Source organism: Gossypium hirsutum, chromosome A10 (genome assembly GCF_007990345.1).
Source record: "Gossypium hirsutum isolate 1008001.06 chromosome A10, Gossypium_hirsutum_v2.1, whole genome shotgun sequence".
Classification (NCBI taxonomy): domain Eukaryota; kingdom Viridiplantae; phylum Streptophyta; class Magnoliopsida; order Malvales; family Malvaceae; genus Gossypium; species Gossypium hirsutum.
Window position 1 is genome coordinate 111,818,294 of NC_053433.1, and position 19,106 is coordinate 111,837,399.

General features: G+C 33.9%; 3 protein-coding genes across 4 annotated transcripts; 2 read left to right on the plus strand and 1 right to left on the minus strand.

Moving 5' to 3' along the window:
• Nucleotides 1-501: 501 nt before the first annotated feature.
• On the plus strand, nt 502-9,172 carry LOC107943714 (uncharacterized protein slr1919). Its single transcript, XM_016877492.2, has 16 exons — nt 502-1,000; nt 1,430-1,605; nt 2,371-2,536; nt 2,694-2,746; nt 3,199-3,342; nt 3,455-3,559; nt 3,648-3,773; nt 4,065-4,265; nt 4,991-5,097; nt 5,182-5,344; nt 5,539-5,604; nt 5,834-5,927; nt 6,677-6,789; nt 7,291-7,361; nt 7,969-8,122; nt 8,352-9,172. The coding sequence occupies exons 1-16, from the start codon at nt 646-648 to the stop codon at nt 8,796-8,798; spliced, it is 2,541 nt and encodes an 846-aa protein (XP_016732981.2). The 5' UTR covers nt 502-645; the 3' UTR covers nt 8,799-9,172.
• Nucleotides 9,173-11,225: 2,053 nt separating this feature from the next.
• LOC107943716 (rhomboid-like protein 19) lies at nt 11,226-14,790 on the plus strand. Its single transcript, XM_016877501.2, has 8 exons — nt 11,226-11,385; nt 11,500-11,624; nt 12,824-12,884; nt 12,968-13,134; nt 13,389-13,494; nt 13,600-13,802; nt 13,896-14,033; nt 14,421-14,790. Exons 1-8 carry the CDS (start codon nt 11,374-11,376, stop codon nt 14,521-14,523), a joined length of 915 nt encoding a protein of 304 aa, XP_016732990.2. The 5' UTR covers nt 11,226-11,373; the 3' UTR covers nt 14,524-14,790.
• A 152-nt stretch (nt 14,791-14,942) lies between these two features.
• Nucleotides 14,943-18,654, minus strand: LOC107943715 (MLO-like protein 12). 2 transcript variants are annotated; one of them, XM_016877498.2, is made up of 15 exons: nt 18,324-18,654; nt 18,153-18,210; nt 17,843-18,078; nt 17,636-17,752; nt 17,478-17,538; nt 17,292-17,380; nt 17,006-17,080; nt 16,816-16,910; nt 16,683-16,732; nt 16,525-16,565; nt 16,256-16,429; nt 16,128-16,163; nt 15,957-16,024; nt 15,810-15,870; nt 14,943-15,613 (listed from the first exon to the last, which is right to left on the minus strand). In XM_016877498.2, exons 1-15 carry the CDS (start codon nt 18,444-18,446, stop codon nt 15,161-15,163), a joined length of 1,737 nt encoding a protein of 578 aa, XP_016732987.1. In that variant the 5' UTR covers nt 18,447-18,654; the 3' UTR covers nt 14,943-15,160. The 2 variants fall into 2 exon arrangements, with proteins under 2 accessions (XP_016732987.1, XP_016732989.1); XM_016877500.2 differs by lacking the exons at nt 16,128-16,163; nt 16,256-16,429 and having other exon boundaries at nt 18,324-18,653.
• Nucleotides 18,655-19,106: the final 452 nt, after the last annotated feature.

The window sequence follows — 19,106 nt, forward strand, 5'->3', positions numbered from 1 at the left end:
CCAATAAAATTATTATTTTGCTCCTCAACTCATATTTTTATTTGATTAAACTCGAAATTTTAAAATATTTTAATGTAATTTCTAATAATTTTTCAACAATCTAAAATTAATTAGTTCCATAAAAATTAAAATTTTTTATCCATTGAATCCATTTATAGATTCTAAAAAGATTCACGTGTTTCAAGTAATTATTAAAAAATTAAAAGATTGAAAATATAATATAAAGATATAATAAAATATTAAAAAATTTTATAAACTAATTTTTTAAAAAAACAAAAAAACGAGAATACCAATTACCCAACCATAAATTAATATTTTCATAACGGTCCAACTGCCAAAATTTTCACTGCGGTGAAACCCACCGACCTTTGTAGTCTCATCTGAAATCTGCAAAATAATCGCTATGTGTCTATTTGCAATTGGTGTGCAATATTATCTGACAAATTTGTTTGACAAATCATCTTCTTTCAAGGATTTAAGTTTTGCTGAATTGACCGCAGCAGATCCCTCACTCTTTCACTGCCTTCTTCCCTCTCCATTTCTTCTTTCTAGAGCCACAAACTCACTTCGTTTTCCAATAAATAAACAACAACAAAAAAATCCTCCTCCCCCCCCCCAAAAAATAAAAATAAAAAAAATCAGAGGATGGCTTTAGCAACATCGCTGACAGCGTCGATGTCGGTGACGTCGCTGCGGGAGAGCAGAGTATTGAAGACGACGACGTATAGGAGAAAGCAGCGAGTAAAGCAGCAGCAGCAGCAACCACAACGACGCGTGCAGGCTTTTTTTGGTAACTTTAGTCATTTCGGTGATGTTGTACGTAGAGACATGAATTTCTTGAAGAAAGGTGTTCAAAGGGGAGTGGAGTGGGCGAACGAAACGTTTCGGATTCCTCAGGTTAAGAAAGCCGTTGACGACGTCGTTTGGCTTCGGAATCTCGAGGATCCTAACTTCTCTCCGCCTGCGCAACCACCGGTGTGGCCTCAACCTTATTATCCAGGTTTTCTTTTCGTTTTTGGCCAAATTAGTAATCAATTAATTATTGAAACTGTTAGATAAGGAGAAGGGAAAATGAAGTGGGAAGTGAAGGAAGATAGGAGAAAATTTTATTTTATTTTAGTTTTTGGCGAGCTAAGAAATTAATTGAACAGTTGAAAATGTTATTTAAGTTTCCATGCTGCTATTCCTTAGATTGAGATAAATGCAGAGAGAGAAGGAAAATGAAGAGAAACTTTTGTTATGCTTTCTCTTGTTTGGTTTTGAAAATGGAGAGAGAAATGAGCGAAGAGAAGATAAAATTTTATTTTGATTTTGATTTTTTATATTTGGTATAATTAGAAACCATATGGAGATCAAATTCAGTTAAAGTTTTTAGTTTTCATTTATCCTAATTTTAGTTATTGATAGTGGAATACGATTATTTTGATAGCACTGTCTGGTATGGATTTGATGATGGCTGATCTTAAAGCATTGGAAGCTTATGTCAGTTATTTCTACTACCAGTCAAAAAAATGGTCAAAGCCACTTCCAGAAGCTTATGATGCGGAAGAAGTAGCTGATTATTTCAGTCACCGGCCCCATGTAGTGGCTCTTCGACTTCTCGAGGTAGTTAAAATGATTGATCAATCGTTTTATGAACTTCTATTAGGTTTCTACTTCTTCTATTTGTCCTTTACAGAAGTTGTTAAAAAATAAATGGTAAAGGAAAAAAGTTAGTTTTGGTTAATCATAAACAAATGATTAAAATGTCTCGTTGATGTTTCAGATGATAAAAATAAAAGATTACAAAACGAGACCTTTATTCTTATATATATCATTCGTTACAATATTTAAAATCACGCATTTTATTTGCCACAGAAATCACAATTTTATTTATAGTTCTTTGAAAATATATTTATCTGTCTGCATCCTAAGATGTGCTTTACATTTTTGCTCCTGGAAGTAAAAACAAGTAGAGCATTTGGAATCATAATATATTTTATTCTTTTATCTAGAATAATAATGTGTAAATGTGTGTTACATTGTAACAATTTTCTTTTTTTAATTATGTTTGTAATTCTTTTTTGGATATTGCTTTTACCCCTTATCTAAAAAACAAGACAACAATAACCAAATGAATTTATAACCAGAGGTGCTTATTAGTTGAAATGCACATGGAGCAGACAAGGCATGATCAGCAAACTTGTTGATAAGATAACATGTATAACTTTATAATTCCTAAATTCTGTTTTGAAGTCGAATCTACTTTCCAAGATTTTCCTTTCTGAGACAAGCTACGTTTATTATATTTTCTGTTCACTTTTATGAGCATCTCTTTGAACATTTAGTTACACCAAGTCTTTTGGGGCTCACGATTTTGTGTTCTGCAAGGTTTTCTCATCCTTTGCCTCTGCTGCAATTAGAATTCGAATGGCTGGGCTCAAAAAGTCCTTAAGACCTGGTTCATCTAAAGATATTGATGAGAACTTATCACAGTACAACTTTGGGATGGTGTTAAAGGAAACAATGCTAAGCCTTGGTCCCACTTTTATCAAAGGTCAGAATGTGGTCTAGTTGAAGCTTGAGCACTTAATTTGCTATTTGCATCCTCTCATAGTTGTTTTTCTTTGAGTTATATGCGGGGCATTTTATTTTTCTCCTGCAGTCACAAGCTTACCAATATGCTAGTTACATGCATTTGCTTGCTGATGCAGTTGGGCAGTCCCTTTCCACAAGACCAGATATTATTGGTCCTGAAATTTCCAAGGTCAGATTACAGAGAATTTTTTTTATCATATATTTCTTGTACCTTATGTGGGAACCTTTAAGTGACTCATTTTGTTTATGTGGTTGCTTCTAACTGTTAATAATTCACTTTAGCAGGTATCAATCTATTCATACGTATATGCCATTAATTTCAACATTTTCTTGCTACATTGTCTACTAAATTTAATAAAAAAATTGATTAACTTTACATTGTTTTTGTTTTTTAAATTGTTCATAATGAGATTCAAATGCTTTGCATTCTTTTCTTCATTTATTAGATCATTAATGATTATGTTTCAGCCTTCAGAGTTGTGGCTCTTAATTTATGCTTGAATGTGTATTAATCTATTACTGGGAGACATGATCTAAATATGAGGTTTCTCATATTCTCCTTGATTTTCTGCATTTTTAGTGAGCATGCCTTGATAATTTGGATTGAATTTACGATGGCAGGCTTTGTCTGAGCTACACGATCAAATACCTCCCTTTCCAAGACCTCTGGCTATGAAAATTATTGAGGAGGAATTAGATTCTCCTATTGGGTCATTCTTCAGCTACATCTCTGAGGAACCAGTAGCTGCAGCATCATTTGGTCAGGTGGGCTGTAAATATCACATATCTCATGATATCACTATCTTTTTTATTTCTTTTTCCTTGTATAACTCACTTCAGTGTTTTTATTGTGGTCTTTTTTTAATTACCCTTTTAGGTCTACCGTGGGTGTACACTGAATGGTTCTGATGTTGCTGTGAAAGTTCAACGTCCTAATTTGCGCCATGTGGTAGTGCGAGATGTTTATATTTTACGTCTTGGGGTATGTATTGACATCTCTATCAGCATCTCCCTATGTGGTTGAGAATTCAATTTCTATTTGAACTTGGTAATTGATATTCTTTTTTCAGCTCGGGCTTTTGCAAAAGATTGCAAAGAGAAAAAGTGATCCTCGTCTATATGCTGATGAGCTTGGCAAAGGTTTAGTTGGGGAACTTGATTACACTTTGGAGGCTGCTAATGCCTCTCAGTTTCTGGTAATGATAATATTGGAACTTCCACAAAAAGTTGCATATTGTCACCATAATGAGCTTAGTTATTATAGTTGGCCAAATTTGTCTTCTGTCTGATATCATCAGCCTACTGAGACCTTGTATTGAAAATTGAGTTTAGAGTGAGGATGAATTCTCAGCCATAGGTTAACTTTGGTTGTGGCAGTCATGGATTTTGATTTCTATTATTTTTCCTTAATTCAAATATTTTATGTTTCTAAGTACTTGTCTTGGAAAGATGCCCTTTCTTCAATTAACTTGATGTGCCTTTCACAGGATGCCCATTCTCACTTTTCGTTTATGCAAGTTCCAAAAGTATTTCAACATTTAACCAGGAAGAGAGCTTTGACAATGGAGTGGATGGCTGGTGAGAGTTCAACTGATTTACTCTCTATTACTAAGAGCAGCTCCATCAAGCACGGGTCCAAATATTTAGAGAGGCAGAAAGTTGATGCAAAAAGGCGTCTTCTTGACCTAGTGAGTAGTGATTTACCATTAAACCCTGCATTTAGCATCTGATAGCTTGTATGAAATAGAGTTCTGCTCCTGACCAATCACTTTGAATTTGACCGTGGCCTGTGGCACATGTATAGTCACAATAAGTTTACATTTAGGTGGGTGATTTACTAGAGATCAACTGGGAGTGATATCAATTGTCATGTCTCTTGTATACAATTAGACTATATATATAAAGATTTTAGAGTGATCAACAAGGGGTTGGAATATTCATAAATTTGCAAATAATCTTGCTATATATATGGTGCAAACTGTAATATATATTTGGTTTGTTTACCAAGAAGTTCACACGATAAGAATATTAAACAGCAAGCACTTAACAAGTCCAAAAATTTGGATTGGCAGTTGAGAATGTGAGTAAGTAGTGGAGGTCAAAGGTTTGGTTTATGTTTTAAAATTTGAATTTCTTTAATCTGCTGATTGCAAAAGTTATCTGCTGTTTTGAATATATCAGCCACATTTTGGTGTTAAGTCAGTCCTCCTAAATACCTATTAGGCTAATTAGATTGGGATTGCATATTTTACCCTCAAAGTTGGTAACTCTTAAACTGATTTTCTCTTTTCGCAAAAAAAGAAAAAAGGAAGCTTATTGTCTATAATACTTGTATATAGAATGCTATGCCAATATGACCTAGCCTAATTTTATTTGCAATTGGTTGAAAGCTTTTTTGCTATAACTATTTTAGGTTAACAAAGGAGTGGAGGCATCACTTACTCAACTCCTTGAAACAGGCATATTGCATGCTGATCCACATCCTGGAAACTTGCGTTACACGGCATCAGGACGGATAGGGTAAACTTGTGTTGCCTTCTTTGTGTTAGAACTTCTGGTTTTGCTCTGCTAACTTATTGTTTTTAATGATGATTTCTGCATCAGGTTTTTGGACTTTGGTTTGCTTTGTCGAATGGAAAAGAAACATCAATTTGCAATGCTAGCATCCATAGTGCACATAGTAAATGGTGATTGGTCATCCCTTCTTCAAGCTCTGACTGAAATGGATGTTGTAAGGCCAGGAACTAATATCCGACGTGTTACAATGGTATGACATACTTCTTTAATGGCTCTACACACAGACTAAAAATTTGTACTTGAGCTTAGAGTTTTCTAAGAGACCTACAGTATTTTCTGCTTATTGTTAATGCAGCAAAGCCTAGTTTTTCTTGTTGCTTTTATCATGTGGTAACTGTTGAATTCTGCCAATAATACTGACCCTGAATCTTGAAAATGGTTCAGGATCTGGAGGATGCCCTTGGGGAGGTAGAACTAAAAGATGGGATTCCTGATATCAAGTTCAGTAGGGTGAGAATCAATATTTCATAATTTCATAATTATGAAATACGACAAATACCTATCATAATTTCATAGCATTAATTCCTTTGCAAATGCTTATTATCAGGCTTTCCTTTTTGACTGTCCATGCTAGTACTTTTACATGATTCCTCTCAGTGGCCCAGCTAAATTAAAACAATATTTCTTCTTACTGTTTTATATTTTTAAGTGGTTGATTGTCATATTGGCATTGTTGAAGGTTTTGGGCAAAATATGGTCTGTAGCTCTCAAATATCATTTCCGCATGCCTCCATACTACACACTAGTCCTACGTTCTCTTGCGTCCTTGGAAGGTAAGTCATTGTGTTTCAGATGTCTTCGTTTTGAGTTGATTCTTTTGATTGATTTATTTATTTAGTGGTAAATTCATTGTTGGTTATTCTTTTTTATTCACCTGGGTTGTAAATTGTAATCTCATGTCACAACATCATGTTTTGCATGAAGACCACCAAAAGTGGTTAAAGAATGGATAGTTAAAAGTTTGGAAAGAAGCAATGTTTTATAAAGGATTCAGAAGTGCAGTGCATAATTTTGATAATTCTTCAACTTCTATGTGACAAAAAGAATACTGTTATCGTAGTACTTAATCGTTACTAATTGAACCTCTGGCAGAGGAACCAAGCCTAAGTGTTTGCAATGATTTAAATAACTGATACGGCTTGACTCAAATTTAGTTGGCCGAAGTTTTTGTTGTTCTCTTGTTTAAGATATTTGTGAGAAAAGAGTTCATAGAATATGCTCGGGAGAAGAACTAAAATACCAATCATGGGAGTGATGCCAACAGATTTTCAGTTGTCAAGTGGAGTAGGTGTATATGTATGTAGGTTTTCTGTCACACATATGATACGACTCTGCATTTTCTTTCATGTATCATTTCTGACAGTATATCCTATGCATTTTTCTTTCATTGCATATGTTTCTTTAATTGTTTTTCATATCTGATAATCTGTAGTTCATTATTTCTGGTTCTTCTATACCAAGTTTACACATAATCATCTCAACTGGCTTTAATTCACCAAGCATTTTCCTGATATTCCTTCAGGTTTGGCAGTAGCTGCAGATCCAAGTTTTAAGACATTTGAGGCAGCTTATCCTTTTGTTGTCCGCAAACTTCTAACTGAAAATTCAGCTGAAGCAAGGAAAATTTTACATTCGGTGGTGGTTTAACCCTCTAGTTTATCTATGAATATTGAGCATCATTATGAAAGTCTCAATCAGTGGACCTTTTTTCTTTGTAGCTCTGTCAATAGGCCTGAACTGTTAATAATAGTTTTGGTCCCAAGTATTTTCCTGCTACAAATATAAATATATTTTAGATTTTGCAATGTTCGTTTTCTAAATTAGGTAATGATTTTGAGGAAAAGTAGCTTAAGCTTTCTTGAGTTTATTGCTGTTATGTGTTTGAACTGTAGTTGGATGTGCTTCTGCTTGCACTGTTATCATCCAAAATTTATATTTCCAGAAAGTGAAACTATAGTTAGTTCCTAATTTCCAGCACTGTAAAATGCTTCATTTGGTTCTTAGGACCTCTCTGTAGTGGTCACTGCTATATGGGGTACTGAACTATGTTCTGTTAGTAACACTGGGTATCATTGGGAGATTCCTGAGTTGATTTTGGGTTCCTTGTCTAATCTATTTGATGTTTTCCCTATACAGGTGGTTTTGAACAGAAAGAAGGAATTTCGGTGGGAGAGGCTGGCACTTTTCATGAGAGTTGGTGCAACTAGGTACGTTCAACTCTCATGGTTTACCCCTTTCTCTTCACATTGTCAATGATCATGTGCCCATATTTTGGAGGATTCTTTCCATAACTGGATCCTTCCAATTTCTGTTACTGCATCAATCAAATTTAATTACACAGAAGGGGAAGGAAAAACCGTTCATCAAGAATTTAAATGCTTTTACGTCAAAGTCCTGCATGTTCACAGATACTTTCCATGGCATTTCTGTTTGTACTTATACCAATAGGGGAAAAAAGAGAGGAAGAGTTGTAGATTCCAGAATCTTCTATCCGAATAGACAGCCATGGTGAAATGAACTCAATCCATTTAATGAACTTAAAATGTGTACTGTAGAGTTTCAAGAAATGTAAGTAGTTCTCAAGGAATTTTGTGTCTAGCAGTAAAATGTAGAAGAGGCTCATCCTTCTATGATTTAAGGAAATGTATGCTTTTGGAGCAAGCATTGCTATAGAGATATATATAAGATGGTCATTTGCTCTTTATCATGTGCTCTCAGGACAGGCACCCTAATGGTTTCCTTTTTTTGGGTGTGTGTGTGTGATAGCATTTATCTGTTTCAAATTTAGGCTCTAAATATGAAAATTTTCTGCAGAAAGAGTTTGCAGTTGGTGGAAGCTTCAAGTGGTGAAACTTCCCTGGATAATTTACCTAGTAGGACTGATGGTGTGTTTGACGTTGCATATTTGTTGCTAAGGCTTTTACCATCTAAAGACGGTGTGGTACTAAGAAGACTTATAATGACTGCGGTGAGTGCCGTTCAGCTTGATTCCTTTTCTATTTCCACCTTTCCTCCTGAACATAAAAATGGTGTGATATTAGACGACATATAATGACTTACATGATGGTTGATGGCAACCAAGAATACCAAGGGGCTTTATTATTGTTAATATGTTGTCTTACCATGTAATTTTGACGTGGAAGCTAGAAATTTTTTTTGTTCATTTTGTATTTTAAACTTGTATGTTGGATAAGCAGGATGGAGCTTCATTAGTACGAGCTGCAGTTTCCAAAGAAGCAAAGGCCTTCCGATTCCAACTGTGCAAAATCATTGCTGATATCCTATACCAACGGATGGTAAAAGCTCTTGGGCAACTCGTGCCAGCTAGCCAGTATAGTTACAAGTTAAGGCTGGCCGGTGGGCATCAGAATACAGAGCTACATCCATCTGCTAGATTATCTACAAGTTCAACCGTCTATGACTACCAGTCCCTTTTACGCGACCGGCGACTGAAGCTGATCTTATCCAAGATCCTCAATTCCGCAAGAAAGGAACCAGCATTGATGTTACGGTTTTACTGGGTTTCATTTGTCACATTCATCGCTGCTTCAGCCCTGGCTTTTCATCGGCTTTTAATCTCTTTGTCAGCAGCGTACATTGGCCCAGCATCATTCATTCCCAAAAGATTTGCAATCAGCGCATGAAACTTTAGTAGAACCCTGCAGTGAGCCTATTCTTTTTCCATAAAAAAATTTCTTCAAGCAGCCATAGGTATATGTTTGGGAGACGGTAGCTATATGGTATTTCTGGGATGAGTTATATGTATATAAAATATCACTGTTTAAAAGCTTTGAAAGACATCAAATGGGGAGAATTTAACGCCTTGAGGCTAGTGCTCCTGCAGCGATGTAAGCCATATCATGCAATATGAAGGCAGCTGGCAGTCTACGTGACTTTGGATACCTCAAAGCTGACAGGGAACATTTTTGTCTATAGAACTTGTACGTCTAATACCTAAATGTAAGTAGTCGATAACTTTAAGTTTCACCATTCAATTGAATTCATATATATTATTTTACTGTAATTGATAATCTTACCATAGCTCCATTGTACTCGTGAAATTATATATTTTTAAGAACACCGATGTTCGCCATCTCAATATATAGTTTATATCCTGTTCAGTTATCTAGTATATTAACACAAGAAAAAGTTTATTTATTATTTATGTAATAAATACCATAAAAAGTAATTGGCAATTTATAACTTATATTAGAAAGATGAGTAAAATTTTAGTAAAAAGTAGGACTTTTTCAAAAAAGTAAAAAAAAAAAAAACTTGAGTAGCAAAAAGTTACTTAATTTATTGTAACTTATATGCTAAAACTTGTTAAAAAAAATTTGTTCCTACCGATCATAACATTAGTTGCAAGTTTTACTGAACATGCTTTATTATAATTATCCAAATTCTTAACACAAATTAAAAGATTTAAAAAAAATTAAGCATGGTGACATACTCCCTTAATTGCATGCAGTTCTTTAATGGCATCTTCGATTATCATTATCCCGTATGAAGCTTCAATTTAGGTTTTTAGATAGGATACGTACCAAGAGAGAAGAAGTTGGTATATTCTTGCTAAAGAGAGAAAGTTCAAATAAAAATATTAGAAAATGTTTACGGAGGTTTTGCCCTTTTCCTTAACCTGATTTCTTAATTGATTAACTATTTACAATATTTTATCTTTTTTGTAGGTTAAGATAGAACCTCTAATTCAAAGAAAAAAAATTGTGCAAACAAATAAAAATCCTCTAATAAGTAAGTTTCTGAAGAAATAAGTTGTCACAAATACATGTTGAATTCAACCCTATGTCTACGTAAAAGTAAAAGAATTTTCTCACTAATTTGCTTAAGCATTGCTCAAATAGTAATGTTGTAGAATCAGTCGCCATAAAATTTTGGAGTGACTCCCAAGTTAGTGAATTCTATCACTCATCTTTTGTAATACACTAATTATAAGTTACTCCCACCACCAATGTTAATGGTGTGGATTCTTTTCTTTCACTACTTAATGATCTTCATGTCCATTAAAAGAAATATAAATCATTTTGTTATCTAACATAAATTTCTTATTTATTTTTTCTTAATTATATAATTTTGTAAAACTTTATTATTATCTTTTGCCCCTAATACAAGTATTTTAGTTTATAACAATAATTCATTTATTTGAGGGTAAACTCTCAAAATAATAACTTTTATTTACTTCATATTATATTTTAGTTACTTACATTATCGTATTATAACATTTTAGTCATTGAGCCATTAATTGCCGTTAACTGTGTAACTATAAGTTTACGTGAAACGTTAAATTATCATTTCAAATAAAGATTTTAGGTCAAATTATACAATTGGTTCTCATATTTTTTTTTCATTTTGATCGATTTAATTTTTTTCTTTCATGTTCTTTTAATTTTCTTTTTTTTCTTTATTTTCCGTTCTCTTCTCTTTCTCCATTTATTTTCTTCATTTCTCCATCTCTTTTAACATATTTTTTTATGTTTTTCATTTGTTAAAATTAGTCCCTATACTTTATTTTTTTGAACCATTTAATTTTTTTCTTTTTGTTTCTTTATTTTTTTTTCTTCTTCCCCTTTAGTTTTAACAAATGAAAAACATAAAAAAAAAACTACATTAAAAGAAATGAAGAAGGGATGAAAGTAGAGGAAGAAGCAAAAGAGAATGGAAAATAAAAAAAAAGAAAGTTAAAAAACACACAAAAAAATTAAATCGCTCAAAACAAAAAAAATATAAGGACCAATTGTATAATTTAACCTAAAATTTTTGTTTGAAATAATGATTTAACATGTCATGTCAGCTTACTGTTATGCCGTTAATGGCAATCAATCGTTCAGTAACTAAAATGTTACAACACGTTAATGTAAGTGACTAAAATATAATATTTTAAACATAAATAACTAAAATGTAACCTTAAATAAATAAAAATAATTATTTTAATAGTTTAATTAGTATCAATATTATTATTAATAGGTCGAATGAGATTGAAAAAAGCTCTAGCAATATATAAAAAAATGTGTTTGATATAAATTTATATTAAAATTTAAGCTGTTTTCCGTAAACATAACGGCGTTATCTCACTCCGATCAACAACATTAAGAAAGCCCAAAAATCAAATCAAAGGAAAATAAAATAAATATCTCCTTTTATAGATCACTCCGTTCTTCACTGGAAAAACATAATCAAACTGCTACAAAATAATTCTCCACCATGAGCTCTCCGGTAATTTGATCTTTGTTTCTCCAAATTTCTATTCTTCATTAACGAAATGAAACCTATCCAAAATGAATTAATTTGCTTTTTTCTTTACAATTTTTTTTTAATTTGAATTTATAGGGAAGTGGAATGTTTAGTGGATTTACAAAGTTATGTAAGGGATTGGCTGTGATATTAATCGGTGGCCACGTTGTGGTTCAGCTTCTTCCTACTTCTGTTACTTACCTTGCTCTTATTCCCGCCAGGTTCTCTTTTATATATATATATTTTCTCATCAGTTTTATGTCAATTTCATTCTATTTGGCGTTAGAATTTTTGGGTCATGATTTAATATTTGTATCGGTTGCTCTTTACGGCTCGGTTCTAGTTTTAATCAAAAAGTTGATATTTTGACGAGCTCGTTGGACTGCTTCAAGATTTTGTTATTTGGATGTTTAGATCTGCGTTTGTGAATAGTGTTATCTTTTTCTTGAAATTGGCATGTTGTCTTTTGATGGGTTTTTTTCCTTCGTAGTTAAGTGAAAGGCATATGCTTTGTACAAATGTTCAAAGGAGGTGACTTGCTACTTTGTTCATTTGAATGCTTAGATCTGGATTTAGGAACTTGAAATAAACTAGTAGTAATCCTTATGTAATGATTGTAGCTTTCTTTTTGAACTTGCTTACTCTTTTCCGGTGAGCAGTTGCTAGTTAAGCAGAATATTTATTGCCTTTTTGCATATTTGAAAAGAATTACATGAGATTTTGATGCCCTGAAGCATAGATCTGGATTTTGGTGCTTTACACAACCTTTAGACACCATTTATTTTAGCATCTTCATCTGCATAGCTGCTTATTGTGTAATCGGCTTATTTATTTATTTAATGTTTTATTTACCCTTGGCTGAAGGGATCTGTTATCAGGATTTGTTTTTAGAAAACCAGCACCCTACCCGTTATTTGTTCTGGGATTAAAGCTAGCAATGGTTTTGGCTGAATTGGAAAGATTAATATCAGATCCTGTCAAAAGAATGAGTTTTGCACTTTGAGGTGGGAGATCTGGTTGTAGTGCATCCCATTTGATGTTAGTAAATATTGAAACAAGAGCAACATATTATAAATGGCCTGCTCAGACTTTACAATGAATTGCATGCTAGTTGCCATTATGATATGATTTCTTAGCCACTAGATAAGCATGTTCCATGCCAACAATCTCTTGGCCTATTGGCAAGATTATTATGTTGTTTGGTATGAGAGATTGGATTCAATCCTTAGCAACCCCACCACCTACCCCCAATTATAAAAAAAGAAAAAGAAAGAAGATAAAGCATGCTCCTGTATATTGTTGATTAATATATGTTGGAATATTCGTTTTCCTTGAGATGCAATAGAGTAATGCTTTGGATTGCAAGTTTTATTCCAAGGACTTAAAACATTTTTTGTCCCGCCTGAAACCTTTTTTGCAGGACTATTCCTTTTGGTTGGAACCTCATAACTGCTGGTTACATTGAACAATCAGTGCATGGGGTATTAACATTTATTTACTCTTTGTTTTACCTAATATTCTTTTTTTTCTTATTAGTCGTTGTAATGGTTACTGATTTCTGCAGGTGGTTGTTAGCACCCTTGGTCTTCTTTTCATGGGGAAGTTGCTTGAGCCTATATGGGGTTCTAAGGAGTTCTTGAAGTTCATCTTCATAGTTAACTTTCTGACGTCTGTTTGTGTTTTCATTACTGCTATTGCTTTATACTACCTAACAATGCAGGAAAAGTACCTGTGAGTACTTTGATCTTCCTATGTTTTTAACAGAATTTAATTCTGTTTATTTCTTCTTCTTCTGCGCCTCCCTCTTCTGCTTGTTCTTTTTTTCCACTAGTCTTTTCAGTCAAATGTTTGAGAAACAAAAGAGAGTGAATTTATAAAATTGAAGTACACTTTCTCATGTTCTTCTCTGACTGAATTGTAGAAATGTTGACTTATTATGCAAAATTTGATCTAATATATTTGCCATTCTTGTTGATAATTCTTAGTTACATGCCTCTTTCCGGCTTCCATGGGGTGCTGGCGGGCTTCTTGGTTGGCATCAAGCAAATAGTACCTGACCAAGAGCTATATCTCCTAAAAATCAAAGTAAAGGTAAAGATTTATGTTGCGAGGTCATTTAAGTCTATTTGGCATAAAACTCTTTCTAGCTGGGAATTCCCCCTTCACACCTTTTATGATGCTTCCTATGCCATGCAGTGGTTGCCATCACTTATGCTATTGCTTTCAATTGCCATAAGTTTCTTCACTCCAGAGTCCGCAACATATCTTCCAAGTTTGATATTTGGGACATATATTGGCTGGATTTACCTTAGGTACCTGCAGAGAAAACCAGAATCAAAGCTTAGGGGAGATCCAAGTGAAGATTTTGCATTCTCCACATTCTTCCCTGAATTTCTCAGGTATTGTTCAGTTTCCTTTTAGCCTATGAAATGACCAGTTCATTTCTCCCCCCCCCCTTTTTTCTCTCTCAAGTATTTGACATTGATTTACAGGCCAATCATTGATCCCATTGCATCAATATTTCACCGGATGCTTTGTGGGAAATCTGAAGCTTCATCAAATCCTCAGGGTTATACATTGGGAGGTGCACCATTACTTGGTTCTGACCCCATTGAGGCATCTAGGAGACGGTACCTTTTTCACTCTTTTAATATGTAGAGAAAATGGTTTTCATAAATGTATTCATCATAGCATGGGGAAGGCTATCAATGCGAAATTTGTAGAATAAACTTGGCCAGTTGGCCTTGTCCTTGAAGTTGGATAATTTAGGAATCAGAATTATAGGGAAGAAAATTGCTGGTTACATGCTAAACTTGCCTTAGCTTTGCAACAAATCTAAAGACCGAATACTTGAACCTCACCCAGGTTGCATAATTTGATGTATTCTCTATCACTATTGGGAAAAAAGGAAGCTTTTTGTATTTTCTAGAGAGCTTACCCGGCTCACATTGCATAAGATGTCTATAGTTGCTAATAATTTGCATTTATTGTGAACAAAACAATATGTCACCTTGCAGAGAAAGAGGGGCTAGAGCGCTGGAGGAGAGATTGGCAGCTGAGAAATTGGCTGCTGGACGTGATTCGGAAGAGCCACACATAGATGGAAATGATCGTGTTTGATTGCTAAGAAAGTCCATCGTCATCGACACCCATCAAGGCTTATGCACAATCATCCACATGTGCTGTTGCAGCATATATATAGATTAGAAATGAAAAGATCCCAGAGCATGTTGTTACCCTTACAGTATAACATAGGCGAAATTCATTCTTTTTCTTTTTTTTTTTTCACCTTCTTTTGTTCCTATTTGTTGATTGCTTGTACAACTGCACTTTGTCCTCATTGTGAACCTTCGTTTTGAATGTAAAATTTCTCTTTTTTTCTTCTTATTATGGTCGGAATAATACATACCCGAAATAAAACATGTGACAGTCATTTATGAAGTATCTTAAATATTCCATCAAAGAATTTTTTTTATAAAAAAAAGGTTAAAGTATTATGCAAACAGATTCGAAAGTGTAAAAGAAAAGCAAATACAAAATGCTATAAAGAATAAAATGAACTTAGTATATTGAACTAATAATTTTTGAAAAAAGTTCTTCGTCTGCATACATGAACAAAGGAAGAGTTCAATCTCTCCAAGTTTTTAAGTTTCCCTGTATACTGGCTTCAGTTCAAATCCATGTAACATGTACAAAAAAAAATGGCAGAAGTTAGGAGCATTGTCCCTTTCATCCGAGCTGATCTTCATTGGATCGATTAATTTTTTGCGAACGAGAAATCGGATGGAATGATGTCAATCTCGTGTTGTGTTCGAATTGTTTGAGGTGTCTCAGCATCCATTTGTGAAGAGCCAGACTCTTGAACTGTCCTATCTACATCCCTCATTTCTATCTGTGTTCTATCATGATCATGAATAGGGTCATTGATTTCGTGACTGTGTAGTGGAGAATGGAACAACCCTAGATCCCAGTGATCAACCGAATGTCCTGAAGATATACCATAGGTTTCGGATCTTTGAGGATGTTTATGCAGAATATGAACCGGTGACATCCCATGAGTCGGAGTTGCCGGCCTGCTCGAAAATGGTGTCGTATTCTCGGAATGTAGCAGCCTGCTTTGTTTAGTGTGTTTCTTTGCTGTATGATGCCAGTTTTTTAGTGCAGCTGCAACTCTATCATTAAAGATAGTTGGTCTCATATTAGTTCCCATCTGTAAACAAAACAAACAAAACAGACAAATTTAGTATCATTGTTCACTGTTATAAACTCGACTTCAAGCTAGATTTTGATTCTTTTTGGATCAAATATTGGTTTTGCATCATGGTCTTAACTTGTTCCAGGCTTATCATAGATCAGAATATGAGAACTGCAGAAGATTTTAAAAGTTTCTATTATTTATATCTTACCTGAGTCACTAAAGCATAGAGTGGAAGAGTCACATAACTGCAAAGGAACTGTATGATAACCCTGAAAAAGTTGCAAATTTTGCATTTTATGAGAAAAGTTCACTTTGTTAAATCAAAATGTTGGCCTAAGAAGTTGCATGAACTCACCCCATTGAGACTCTAATGATGACATCTTCAATATGTTCATGGTAGCAAGATCTTATCGTAAATTCATACTGAAATTTGATGAAAAAAGGACTTATTAGATAAGGTGATCAAACAGTTGCATATGAAACACGCAACAGAAGGGAAAGAACTCCAAGGAATAGGATTGTTTACCGTGCTCCACACGAAAAAGGCCAGTTGAAATGCATTCTGGATATGAAATCAAGGATCAATGTACAAGCATTAGCACAAGTGATGACAATGATGATTGGTTTAATGTTGGTAGATTAAAGGAAAATTACCGTAAAAAGAACGACGTGAATGAGAAAAAGAAGGAAGCGTGGGCGTCCAAACCAGAAGAGGTCATCGCCTGGTTGAACCACGGGTGCACCCTTGACTACATCCCCTCTATCTTGAATTCTCAACCCCATTTTGGTTATGATCACTTGTAGCTTGGCTCCAACCATTAGGATTATCTGCAAAGACCCAGTTGAGGATTTAAGATTAATTTGCTCATAATCCCAAACCAGAAATACATGTACAAATGAATCAAACATGCTATTGTACTTACAATTAAGGGGATAAAAGGTAGCCATAAATATGAATACCATCCTGTTGATGAAGAGCAAATTGATTATTAATCATTAGTAAGCTCAAAAAAATCCATCACTATGTTCATATGATGACACTATTGAACTCAATTCTTTATGAATATGATGAGATACTTACCATGTGTATAGGCAAGCAAGAACAAGACAGCAATGGACCAGATGATTGGACTGCAAACACAATCATTAACTTAGCATCGTAAAATTTTAACTAATAAAATTGAAGAACTCTTGGTTAGCTTGAGACTACCAACCTGATCCCTACAACAACTTTAAAATCATCCTCTAATGATCTCTTGATGTATTTCTGGAAATCGAATTTTGTTTCGTTTCCAGGTGCCAAATGTGCCTAAAAGCATTGCAGATTGAAGTTTCAATTAGAAACAAGAAAATAAGAAAAATAAAATAGCATAAAACTCCATAGAAATCCATGGCTTAGCTTACCATGATAAATCCATGCCTCAATGTCAGGTAATCAACCTTTGTGACTGACCCAAAGAATTGTCTTAAGAAACAGACCTATAAATAAAAGAATCAAATCAGAATTCATAACCATAAAATGTCGCCTAAAGAAAAAGAATCCCTTGCTATAAATTCAATGGTTGCTGGACTTCTTTTACAGAAGGGACTCGGATTTTTCATTTTTCTTGAAATACTCAAGTTTTTTCGTAGAAGTCGGGCCCTCCAAATATATGAAAAAAAATTCAAATGTTCAATTGATTGTACTTACAATCCAAAGAGTTAAGGTAGAACGGCTCCAAAAGCTCAGATGCCTGCGCCCAAATGAAGTGTCCCTTGCAAATCTGAACCTCTCTGGGTCTGCATTAAATAAAGTAAATGAATAAACAAATGGTCAACGCATATCTAGCTAAACATAAGCACGAAGATACGATCTTCCACATACAAACATACATACCATTGTAGAATTGGTATTCAATTGTCTTTGTCTCATTTTCCCAGGCCTTCCATTTCCTCATCTGCAGTTCAAAGCCATTATTAAAGAAGGGGAAAACAGGCAGAATGAAGAGAGAAAAAGAATCAGTGAAAGTAATTTTTTTTTCTTCATTTAGTTACCTTAGTTCTTCCTAAAGCATAGATTATGATACAGTAAAGAATGTGACAAACTGCCAACACAAAGATGAATATATGGAGCTGATGGATACCATAAGCTGAAACAAGTGCAACTTTACCCTGAAAAAATATATATACTTCTCAATCTAAATGAACAGTTTATATGAATAAACTATGAAATATGCATAGATTAAATCTAAACAATCTTGCCTGTTCTGCACATTTGTCAGATTTGGATGCAAGACTGCGTCTAGGAATATAAAAACTATCATCGTCAGAGAATTCAACAAGCTTTCTACCAGAGGATTTTTCAGAATATTTTTCAGCCTCAGTTTTCTTATTGCATGGATGCCAAGTGTTTGCTACATGTGCTGGAATGCAAATTTCAGATATGGGACCTTGAAAGACTGTTAGAAGCAATGATATGAATCCCATGAGCATAAGCTCTACACAAAAAGAAAAAGAAACACTGTTAGTTTTTTTAATTAAGATTAAAGAAACGGAAATAGTGTTAAATTACCTGCTTTAACCTTCTCAAGTGCTTCATAAAGAGATGTCTTGTGCCTTTTCTTGAACCACTGTGTGAAGAGTGAAACAATGTAATGTTATATAATCAAACATACAACTATGTCAAGAGAGTAATGTCTGAAAATCAAAATGTATATAAGAAAAAAAGAAAGAAAGAACAAACCTTGCCTACAATGTGAATGGCATGTTCAATGAAGATTGAAATAACAACCAAAACAAAGCACACCACAGCAACAGCCCATGTCGGTGTCTCCTCTAATGAACGTGCTTTATAATCATTCGCCATTGATATTATAAAAGCTTGCAATGCTTTTGCAACTATATATATACACGTACGTATCAACAACAAAAGGAGAAAAAGAGAAAAGCTCTTCTTCTGGAATTGCTTTTATTGTTATTTGTTTAAAGCTTTGATCCAAAAAGAAAGTGATGTAAGTAATAAAGAAGGCAAAAGAAGGTGTATTGAGAGAAAGTTGCAAGAAGAAGTGATGTAAAGGTGCTATTTATATAATAGCTTTGAGTTTCAGAGAATTATTACAAAGAGAGATGACTTTTTCAAAGAGAGGGCCTCGTTGACTCTTGAGATTCCCACCGTTTAGCCATGGCTTGTTGACCGATAACTAACTGCAATGGAGACGAAACCAGATAAATTAATTGAAGAATTGAAATACAATTTTATTATTATACTAATATATAATTTTATAAAAATTTAAAAGATTAAATAATAAAATTTCCATTTTTGGAGGAAGAAAAATTGCAAATTAGGTTTCAATTCATTAAATAGGAGAATAAATGTGGTTCAGTACGATCAAACTCACATCCTCTTATACTGACAACAATGTCCATGCCAACCGAGTTAAGACTCAACTGAGTATAATTTTCTAAAATAATGGAAAGATTTGGCTAAGGTTAATATTTATTTATTTATTTTGATGAAACATAATTC

Bases quoted from the DNA above. Each gene is read 5' to 3' on its own strand.
- LOC107943714 (XM_016877492.2), top strand. From the start codon at position 646: ATGGCTTTAGCAACATCGCTGACAGCGTCGATGTCGGTGACGTCGCTG. The intron at 1,001-1,429 runs GTTTTCTTTTCG...TTATTTTGATAG, and splicing joins GCCTCAACCTTATTATCCAG to CACTGTCTGGTATGGATTTG. The intron at 3,774-4,064 runs GTAATGATAATA...TGCCTTTCACAG, and splicing joins CTAATGCCTCTCAGTTTCTG to GATGCCCATTCTCACTTTTC.
- LOC107943715 (XM_016877498.2), bottom strand. From the start codon at position 18,446: ATGGCGAATGATTATAAAGCACGTTCATTAGAGGAGACACCGACATGG. The intron at 17,539-17,635 runs GTAACTAAATGA...TTTGAACTGCAG, and splicing joins ATGCTTTAGGAAGAACTAAG to ATGAGGAAATGGAAGGCCTG. The intron at 16,164-16,255 runs GTAATTTTCCTT...TTTCATATCCAG, and splicing joins TTCACGTCGTTCTTTTTACG to AATGCATTTCAACTGGCCTT.
- LOC107943716 (XM_016877501.2), top strand. The intron at 13,135-13,388 runs GTGAGTACTTTG...GATAATTCTTAG, and splicing joins ACAATGCAGGAAAAGTACCT to TTACATGCCTCTTTCCGGCT. The intron at 13,495-13,599 runs GTAAAGATTTAT...TATGCCATGCAG, and splicing joins TCCTAAAAATCAAAGTAAAG to TGGTTGCCATCACTTATGCT.